General features: G+C 52.6%; 1 protein-coding gene across 1 annotated transcript in view; it reads right to left on the bottom strand.

Moving 5' to 3' along the window:
• Nucleotides 1–9,163, bottom strand: part of pkd1b (polycystic kidney disease 1b) — a 35,519-nt gene extending 26,356 nt beyond the window's left edge. The window contains 11 exon segments of the mRNA XM_056577627.1: nt 16–3,665; nt 3,836–3,972; nt 4,124–4,299; nt 4,413–4,544; nt 4,847–5,635; nt 5,891–6,165; nt 6,533–6,680; nt 7,450–7,568; nt 8,133–8,311; nt 8,675–8,837; nt 9,100–9,163. Of these exon segments, the coding sequence (XP_056433602.1) occupies nt 16–3,665; nt 3,836–3,972; nt 4,124–4,299; nt 4,413–4,544; nt 4,847–5,635; nt 5,891–6,165; nt 6,533–6,680; nt 7,450–7,568; nt 8,133–8,311; nt 8,675–8,837; nt 9,100–9,163 (5,832 nt within the window).
• Between the last annotated feature and the right edge of the window lie 1,822 nt (nt 9,164–10,985).

Here is a 10,985-nt window from a genome sequence, read left to right on the forward strand (position 1 = left end):
CGCACAGAGCCATACCTCCTCGGTGAAGTCCCAGTGATACTCCAACTGGTCCTCTGCGTCCGGGTCAGCGTCGGGGTCCCGGGACGCTGAGCCGTCCAGCACGAGGTCGCTGAGGGGGGGCCAGAGTCTGACGGACCCCCCCTTGATGACGGCCTCCAGGGACCTGGGAGCCACCGTCAACAATGTCCCTCGCTGGATCCTGAGAGGAGTTCCTTGGAGGGAGACGGTAAAGACCAGGTCGTACCGCCCGACCTCCAGAGTCCAACCCGGTACGGAGAGCAGAGGCGAGGTCACTGACACCTTGCTGCCGAGGTTCACCGCGGTTGCGGTGCCACCGGGATCCCCTTCAGATCTCCTGAATATTTCCCACAGATATGCGGCCTTGTATGCGGAGCAGTTTTTGACGTCCACGACGGCTTCGAAGTAGCTGGGGCTGGACCTCAGGATGGTGGGACGGCTCTGGACTAACTCGGCCTGAGGGCCTCCGCACTGCAGGTCATGGACTTCCAGGCGGATCTGAGTCCATACCTGGCTGACATTGTTCGAAACATTGACTGTGGCGTGAAACACCCCGGGAGTGTGGTACGTATGATTGGCCGTGTTTTCGTCTGTCACCAAAACTTCAGTGGAGTCTCCAAAATCCCAGTGGAACTTGAGGTGACTCCCGCCAATCACGCTGGCCAGGATCTTGACGATGTGTCCGGTAAATGTTCCATCTGATTGACAGAGAAGATGAACTTCTTGAACAGGAAACTCCACCAGGAATGTGTCATTCAGGGACTGTGAGCAGACACCGCTGCGGGCCTCCACAAGGACAGATAATGTGCCACTTCCAGGTGGAGAAAAGGTAACTTCCTGTCCGCTGACCTGTACAGGCTCCGATCCCTCCAAAGAAAACGTCCAGGTGTAGACGGCCGGTGAGGTACTTTGGATTTGTGCTTTAAAACGGATGTCAGTCCGAGCACTCAAGGTGACGGAACAACAACCCACCATGTGCAAACCACTGACGCGCTCACCCACGTAAACAGAGGACGTGACGTTTGACCTGCTGACCAGGTTCCATGCCTCCACTGTCACCACGTGCAGTCCAACAGGGAGGTCAGTCAGGACAAACCGGTCCTTTAAGAATACAAGCCCGTAATCCAAATCAGTTTCAGCAAACGTCATGTTGTAGCTCACGTCGGTTCCGATGGACACCAGTGGGGTGAACACCACCGGGTCTTGAGTGCAGACATTGGACCTGTTCAGGTCCAGTGTCAGTCCACCGATGGGCTCCTGGACAGTGACACTGTGTGAAACCGCCTGCCAATTGACCCCGTTGGAGACATTCAGGGACACCTTGTAGAGTCCTTCATGTGTAAAGGAATGATTCAATGATGAGCTGGAGCCTCTAACCAGAGCAGCTCCCACTGCCCACTCCCAGGTCAGATCACTCCCTGTACGGAGGCCTCCGCAGAGCCAGACCACGGCACCTGTAGAGACATAAAACGGACGCGGCTTTTGGTTGATTTGAAAGTCGACGTCTCGTATCTCCTCCTGAACCGTCAACTCTTTAGTGGCACTGACGTGACCAAGAATGTTCTCCACTCTGACTTCAACCTGGTTCTGACCCAAACGGCCATACATATGGAGAAGAAAAGGCATGTGTGTCCTAAGGGGTGAAAGGTCAGGGTTGACATACCAACTATACTGGAGGTCAGACCCGCTGGCCACGCCCACAGAGATGTTCACCGGTCTCCCTGCAGCCACGACGTCTGATGGGGTTGTTAGCTCTGCACCCGCTACCCGCTCTACTGCCTTGAGTGAAACATTACTGGTTGTCTCACCCAGCTTATTGGAGGCTGTTAAATGGACAAAGACATCGCCAGGGGCTTCAAGCGGCAGCCTGAAGCTGTCTCCAAGGCCAGCAGACTGATTTGTTCCTCTGTGAACAGAGTACCAGCTGTAGCTGACGTTAGAACCGCTCGCCAAGGAAGCAGTGCAGTGCAGACTCTCCCCCGTCGGTGTGTAATTCATGAGTGTCAGATTGGGACACACGATACAAAGTCTCTCTATCCTTTCATGAGCTTCGATCAAAATGGCCGCGTGCCTTTTTCTCACCGGGTTCTGAGCCATGACCGAGACCTGATACACTCCTGGCGTGGGAAACACGTATCTGAGCTGAGGAGATCCCTGTGCGTTTACGGTCACACCGTTGATCGACCAGACATATCCGGTGCTGCCGATAGTGGTGCTAACTGCTGTTATAACGGTTTCCTCCCCCACTGCGACACAGGGTGGGTCGCTGCGAAGCACAAGGTCTATTACAGGAAGTACAACAATCACTTCCTGGGTTGCTGAGGTTTTGCTTATGGCGTTAAACACTGTGGCGATAATCAAGAACTGTCCCGTGGAGGTGAAGATGTGGGAGACGTTCTCGCTACTCCCCACCGGGGAACCATCACCAAAATCCCAGAGAACCGAGTAATTGGTTCCTGTGCAGCTGTGAACCCAGAAGGACGCCGTTGTGTTGACAGTCAGCGCACCATTTAGGCCACTGTGTGCCACAGAGGGCTTGCCCACGGGCCTTTGAATGACAATAGAGATTTCTGCAGATTTTCTGCTTACTTTGTTACTCGCAATTACCGACACATCTTCATTTCCTTCCTTGTTAAAGACAAAACACCTGTCAGCGTTCGCCGCCTCACTCGAGGGACTCTGGGAGCTCTGCCATAAAAAACGGTAACCGATTTGTTCTGGAAGCACGAGAACACTCAGACACACTCGTTCTCCCACTGCCACCACACTCTTTGATGTTTGCAAAGCCACGCTCGATATTGAGTCTTCAACGCAAAGGTTGGCACTGAGGTACATAGAGCTGAGAGGACTGTACACAGTCAGATTCACAAGAAAAACACCGGGGTTTGAGTATGTGTGTGTGGCTGTGGGCTTTCCTTTCACCAAAGCGGAAGGCAATGCCTCTCCAAAGTCCCAATGGAAAGTACATGTGGATACGTTCACAGTCACTAGGGCCGTGAATTGTACCTCCTTACGAGTGCTGACACACTCTCGAGGCAGTATCTCACTGATGCCTAACTTGTAGACCTCAACGTTGATGGACTGACGGACTGAACCGAGGGAGTTGGAGGCTGTCACGATGACGGTGTAGTTCCCCAGAGCCCTGTACGTGTGGGACACGACGCCACCTAGGGGCCAATCCCGCAGTGGCGACGCATCGCCAAAATCAAACTCCAGAACAACACCGCTCCCGGAGTCCACCTCCCCTCGGATCTCCGTCGCGGAGCTCAACTCGTTGGGGCCGTTGGAGCTCAGAGTCAAACCGGCAACCTCCTCGGCCACTTCGACCGACAGCCAGGACATCAGGGCGCTCACGCCGTTGTCCGCTCGCACGCTGACGTTGTACAGGCCGAGCGCTCTGAAGACGTGACTGATCCTTCCTAAGGAGCCCAGGTGCGGCGGGGAGCCATCAGCGAAGTCCCACACGTACGAGACCCCGTCGGCCGAGGGGTGGACCTCCACCTCCATGAGGAAGGGCTCTTCGACGGAGGTCACCGCAGGGGAGGAGGCGAGCAGGAGACGCGTTAGCCTGGGACGAACTTTCACCAGCCTGAGAGTCTCTATGCTGTCGTAGGGGTTGGACACGTGGACTTGGAGTGTGTGGTCACCTGCAAAGTGTACGCACGCACACACACAAACACAAACACATAAGCACACACGGGCGGAAGGAATTAGCCGATCAGTGTCCATAGAATCCAGAAACTCTGCTACCAGTTATGTGTGTGTGTGTGCGCGTTTGTGTGTGCTACAGTGGTGAGCCAGTAGGAGGCGTATTTACCAGGCTGGAGGTATGCGTGGCTGATTGAGTCCTGAACATACACCTGTCTCTCTCCCTCCTCCACCAGTCCTTCTTTGGTCAGACACGGAGCTGGATGAGCGTGGCTCACGTGGCCACTGTCGTCCCCAAAACTCCAGCTACGAAACACACACAAGCATATGGACATTTTTACATTAACATTTAGGGGTGTAAATGTTTACTTATAATACTAAATATAGTCTATTCTCCGTTTACTACAGTTCTGATAAACTGCATCCATCTGGGAAAGAACATCATCACAGCTCCTACGTGAAGGTCACCCCCAGAGCGGTGTCCACCAGGACCCTGATGGTGTACAGGTGTGTGTCGTTCGCAGCAACCACTTCCTGTGAAGACAGGAACTCCGGGTTGGCCAGCGGAACCATGACGTCTGCGGTTAGGAAAACGTCTTGCGTCTGGGAGCTCACCGGATTGGCCGCGGTCACCTGAGAAACGTAGAAGGTTCTCTTGATTGATCCATCATGGGGCAGTTCATTATGGATGGAGCTGTCTGTCATAGAATAGATGATATTAAAGTGAATAACATGCTAAATCTGACCTTGAGTTTGTAGTCACCAGGTTTCTTCAACACCACGTTGTAGGAGTCTCCTTCAGAGGGGAACTCCTCCAGGCGATCCATGATCCAGGTGAACTTCACAGAAGAACCTGTTTCTACTTTGGCTTTGAACGACTAGCAGGGGGAAGACATTTCAAAGTGTGAGACCGAGAAGGTATTTTGCGGCTGGCATCTGGCCAATCTGTGTGTGTGTGTGTGTGTGTGTGTGTGTGTGTGTGTGTGTGTGTGTGTGTGTGTGTGTGTGTGTGTGTGTGTGTGTGTGTGTGTGTGTGTGTGTGTGTGTGCACTAGATGCACTAGATAATGTGCATCTTTCATATTTGTTGTTGTTGGACTCCCTGCTTGTTTTCCTGCTGATTCAATGCTTGTTTGCCTGTGGAATGGGGGGCGGGGGGGTGTAGGTAAGGACATCCTCACCTGTGCCGAGTCGGTCAGGACCCTCAGGAGTCCAGGGGGGTCCACGCTGAGTCCGCTCACTGCCTGGTAGCCCCACACCGTCACGCTCACACTCTGGCTGCTCACCGAGTTCACCGCGCTGACCTCCAGGGTGTGCTCTCCAGCCGACGGCAGCGTCAGAGTCACCCAGGAGAACCAGGTATCCGGGGACTCTCGCTCGCAGCCAAGCCAGGGTTCAGGCACCTCCTCTGGGCAGAACGGTCGAAAGGGCGCCCCTGTCCGGAGCCCCAGAGCCGACCAGGAGCTGCTGGCGTGGGGCCCTCCGGACCGGATCCTAACGACACTCAGAACCGGGACCTGGATCTGCAGGTGGAGCTGTTTGTCGCCGTCAGGCCGGGGGTGGATGACCTCCAGTCCTGTGATGCGACCCGGAGGCGGAGCGGGACCAGGACTCAGGGAGACGACTTCAGGGTCCGAGGTCATCCGAGTATCGGGGAGGTCGTCAACGTCGCGGGGGGGCTCCGTGTTTGGGACGGCGTGGCTCTTCCCGGGCAAGGCGTCCACGTAGAGCATCCGCAGGTTGCAGACCACCTCATCGACCCAGCGGCCCCCCAGGTCTGGGGAGGAGAGGCCTCCCTCCCACCAGCCCCCGCCCTCAGAGCCCCCCAGGGACAGGTAGCTCTGGCGCCAGGGGGAGCTGGAGGGCGACTCAGGAGCGGGACAATGCACAAAGGTCCCTGACTGGCGGTTGTGTTGTACGGCCACAACATCGTCAGGATAGACCGTGAACTTTCTGTCAGGTAGGACCAGCTGTAATGGAAAAACATGTTGCTGAAGCAAAAATGTAATACTTTGAATCCACCGCCACAACAAACACAGACAAACAATACAAAATACAAAAATATCAGGCCCTGTTTCATTCTTGTTGTCGGATGCCCGCCAACTTCAGCCAACTTTCTCTAGTTCGGAATTGGTGGTCGTTGGGGCAGTGTGCCAGCATCAAAGACGGGAGCAATACCGAACCATGCAACATGCATGATGCTGAACTTCATAAAGGCCACCTACTCGGACAATCGTCAGCTCACGGACGGCGTCCATCCGGAGGGGCAGGTCTGCCACCACGTGGTAGAAAGGCGGCGTGGCGGGGTATCTGGGGGGCAGTGCGTAGCTGAACCTGGCCCCTGCGGCCGGGGACCGGTCGTAGGGGCTACAGGGGCTGGCGACGGGCACGCAGACCTCCCGCAGATGGCACCAGTAGAGGCCCACGGCGCAGCCGCCCGTGGTGTTACACAGGGGGGCGTCTGAGCAGCAGCTGAACGGATTCAGAAGAGCGCTGCAGCCTGGCAGAGGCGAGATAGGACGATAGATATGATGAAGAACAAATGACAAAACACGTGGCCACACTTCCCAGAGCTGTCATCGTAGGACAAACACTGGTGCCACTCGGAACACTAGTTTTAGTTCTGCTTATCTGCAGAGCTACCCTCCTACCCATTAGCATTGGGTAGGAGGGTAGGTGTTAAATTCATGTGTGTCAAAGCACTTGCAACGGTAAATGTCCTCCTCACTGGTTTAGTCTGCCAAGTGTGCCCTGAATACATACAAGTAGCCGACATACAAAGAGTGTTATGAGTGAGGCCTTGTGCTTCAATGACAGCTCTATGAAGGGTCAGTTTACGTGACCTTAAGCCCAGCGAGCTCTGAGACCTGGGGGTACGAGATGGTGCGTGGGACTGCAGTACGGCCTGAGGATCTGCACCCGGGCCAGGCTGGGGCGCGTGCCGGGCTGGACCACCATCTCTATCGACACCAGAACACCTGCGTGGCTAATCCATAAGCCAGGGAACAGCTGCAGCTGCAGGGAGAGTGAGGGAGGAAGTGAGAAAGTGAGTGTGCACACGCGTGTATGTGTGTGTGTGTGTGTGCGCGTGTTTGTGTTTGTGGTTGTGTGTGTGTGTGTGTGTGTGTGTGTGTGTGTGTGTGTGTGTGTGTGTGTGTGTGTGTGTGTGTGTGTGTGTGTGTGTGTGTGTGTGTGTGTGTGTGTGTGTGTGTGTGTGTGTGTGTGTGTGTGTGTGCGTGTTTGTGGTTGTGTGCGTGTTTGTGTTTGTGTTTGTGGTTGTGTGTCTGTGTCTGTGTCTGTGTCTGCGTCTGCGTGTGTGTGTGTGTGTGTGTGTGTGTGTGCGTCTGTTTGTCTGTGTGTGTGCGTGTCTGTGTGTGTTTATGTGAATGTAAAAGCAGAAGGAAGGACATGGACCCCGGTCCAACACATACAGAGGACGGACACACTAAGGGACGGCCAAGGAAGTCATTTATTTGTGCCAAAATGTAATGGACGCATACATAATATAAGGCATGATCCCATTAAATCCGCCGGGACGGGCTTGGTGGATTAAATGCACCTTTGTTCGTTACTTTTCATAGGTCACTACTTTCTAATATATTTCCATACTGATTTATTTTCCAATGAATCCCCATCTCTTTTGCAACAATTTTCTGTAGCATGTCCCTCTCTGTGTCCAATGTGGGATCCAGTCCTCCTATCAGAGGTCTTGTCAGACCCCTCTGTGCCCAATGTGGGATCCAGTCCTCCTATCAGAGGTCTTGTGAGACTGTGTCTTACAGACCTCCACTGGGTGCTGCCCGGCGTTGGGTATGTTGGGCAGGGTGGGCAGCTCTACTCCCGGGTAGACCCCCGTCATGAGGGCCAACCCGGTCAGGTAACTGTCCACGGACGGCAAGGAGGCTGAACAGAGAGAGGAGCCACAACCACAGAACATTCACCAATAGAGCAACTCCAATCCACAGCAAAAGTTGAAAACACGTCACAAATGATGTGATAATGCTTGATGTCAATAGGTACAAGTGACTTGCTCGAATGACTGTGTGTTCAGTGTGTTGTCAGCCTCAAGAGATTGTTGTCCCGTAATCGTATGTTGTATATCTCCCGTTGAACTTGCGTTTGATACTTTTACAATCAGGGCATTTAGCAGACGCTTTTATCCAAAGCGAAGAAAGAGAAACAGCAATACAGTATATCTCTGTCGCTACAGTAAGGATGTTCATAGAAACAAGTGCCAAGCACTAACCATCACTAGGTTAACCCATTCCCCGTATACCACAGAGACAGTAAGGATAAGATGCTACACAATGCTAAGTACTATTTTTAAGTGCCACGATGTACAACATACAATAGGTGCATAAGAAGGGTGTGGTGGGGGGGGGGGGGGGGGGGGTGCAGGGGGGGGAGGCTATGCAGCATCCAGGTGACCTCTGAACTCTGAACACTAGAGGTCTGAGCAGACTGTACCGTTCACGTCTCCCTCACAGAGGACGGCGTGGCGCTCGCTGCACCCGGTCCCCCGGCGCTGCCCTGGGGACCCCAGGGCCATCTGAGGGCAGAGGCCGGGGCCCTCCGACGCCGTACCCCCGGGACCCGGGGAGCCCTCAGGCCCCGCCCCCCTGAGCCACACCCACACACTGGACTTCCTGTTCCGTCACCGGAAGACGAGGACCAATACACAGAAGTGGAAGAGAATTGGACAACAAAATATTTATTTGTTTTGTAACGTCCTTAATCACAATTACAGGGCTGCACAAGCAACAAGCAGGCCACACGCGCACGCGCACACACACACACACACACACACACACACACACACACACACAACCCACTTATCCTGGTCCCCCAAAGAGCAAGGAACTATGGCTTAATATATATACAATTTAAATAATATATAATAATTTATTATTTTATCAATAAAAATAAATATAATAGAAAAAACAAAGGTCCATGATTTTTTTCTAAGCATCACGATTCCCATGGCGCTAAGCGGGGGGGCTCAGACTCACACGGGGAAGGAGTGCTGGATGTAGCGCTGGAGCTGGGGTCCCTCCACCGCCGCCAGACCCCCTGACCCGGTCTCCCTGCAGACCTGGTGAGCCTCGGACCAGGTGCACCCAGACCCAGAGAGCCAGTAGCACCGCTGGCCCATCTGGTCTATCTGAGCGCCTTCTGGACAAGGAAGTGTTTCTGGAACAGAATCATGACACCGAGACTGGAGGACGGGCTATCTTGATGGTAAGAATCCGAAATGGTTCAGACATCAAGAACAACCAAAAGCTGGTGTTTTTCCACAGCATCGATATTCTCAATCAGCCTTAATGCACAAACAAACAAAGTTGTTTTTTGTAACACACACACACACGCACACACACACACACACACACACGCGCACACACACACACACACACACACGCACAGTCACACACCTCACCTCCGGCAGCGCTGGTCCAGACCGCGCTCAGCGTCCAGAGCAAAGCCCATCCATGAGGAGCCATTGGTGGGTGAGCGCCCCTCACACTGCTGCCGTCTGCCTCAACACACACCCAGAGCTGGTCTGGTGGAGAGAGGACCTCAGAGGGCAGCTCAGTGCCTCGCCGTCGCCTCGCTTCTCTCCTCCCCCTCAGCGTGGGACAGTCCTCACCCCTTCAGGCTCAGCCTTAACACCACAGCCCGTCCCACGGCCTGCAGCCCAGCCCCCCCTCCTCTGTGTTTCTACCCCCCCCCCCCCCCCCCTGATGGTCCCCTGCTCTGGACTATCAGGAGTTATGGCCGTGTGTCATTGTCTCTGCGACCCTCTGTGAGCTTCTGGGCAACTTGTAGCGTGTTGCTGGGCAACAGCCAGAGAAGCCTCCTCATTACCATGTTGTAAAATCGAGAGAAGCCCCCCTCACTGGGGGCAGGAGGGGTCTGGTGTGAGCATAGCGCGGGGGGGGGGGGGGGGGGGGGGGGGCCAGAGCCAATAACCTGGAGGAGTGAAAGTTATTTTCTATTCGATTGCCAAACACAGTTTTCTAAACTTCAAAAACTTTGCAGGGAATAACTTCCTGGGTTTAGTTTGAAGCCCCGTCTTCCCCCCCCCCCCCCACCGACCTTCCTAAAATGTCACAGCCGTCCCAGAAACAAAACCTTTGTGGCGCGTGTGAAAAAGTAATAGGACTGTAAATGTGTGTCTGGGACGTTGCCTAGCAAGTTGCTAGGAGAAAAGCCGCATTAATAATGAATGCATAGAGAAGGATTCACAAATGTATTTTGTGATTTATATATAAATGACTCTTCTCACAAATATCGGTATGTATAAATGTAAAATAAATCCCTAAACAAAAATAAGTTTCACAAACACATTTCTGATCCACACACAAACATGGGTTTTTTGAATGATCGTACATAACAATCTCTGGGTGGCGTAGTAGTAAAAGCTGCGTCACGTTTTGAACTACACACTTTTTTCATCTAGTTTCGACTGGGTTTTGGGATTGTCGGTGCCGCTAAAGTAGTAAACGATTATTAATAGTACTTTAACGGCACCGCCAATCTAAAAACCCAGTCACTCCAGTCATGTGATTGGCTGAAAACGATAGTTACGTATGTAACTATGGTTCTATGAATTCCGGATGACCGCCAGAGGCGGTGCTTTAGCGCGAGATGGAACATCCAGTGCTAAAGCACCGCCTCTGGCGGTCAGTAGGAATGAAATAGAACCAGGGAGGCATCTGATGGATGCCTCCCTTTATGCATTTATTTAGAACAAGACGCATTTGTCTGTGGAGCAGAAATGTGTTTGTGAAACTTATTTTTGTTTATGGATTTATTTTACATTTATACATACTGATAATATCCATTTGTGTGTGCATTGAAAAGTATTTGTGAGAAGAGAGTAATTTATATATAAATCACAAAATACATTTGGAATCCTTCTCTGTGCATTCATTATTAATGAGACTGTTCTGAACCCATAGAAGGAGTGTTCAAATGTTTGGGGTTCTTGTGAGGTGTGTTTCACTGATAAGGACTTTCTATGCCACTGTTGTTCCAATGTGTCAAAGGTTTTCTTCTTTCTTTCCTTCCTATTTATTCTCTACACACTTTGAGACCTATCTCCTTCCTATATCGCTATTCTCTTAAACACACACACACACACACACACACACACACACACACACACACACACACACACACACACACACACACACACACACCACACACACACACACACACACACACACACACACACACACACACACACACAATTTATTTGACCTTTCAGATTCTGCAGTTCAATTCATTTTACATTTCTGCATTTTTTAGCAATGCTTTGCG

The sequence above is a fragment of the Gadus chalcogrammus genome, chromosome 18, assembly GCF_026213295.1.
Source record: "Gadus chalcogrammus isolate NIFS_2021 chromosome 18, NIFS_Gcha_1.0, whole genome shotgun sequence".
NCBI classification, from domain to species: Eukaryota; Metazoa; Chordata; class Actinopteri; order Gadiformes; family Gadidae; genus Gadus; species Gadus chalcogrammus.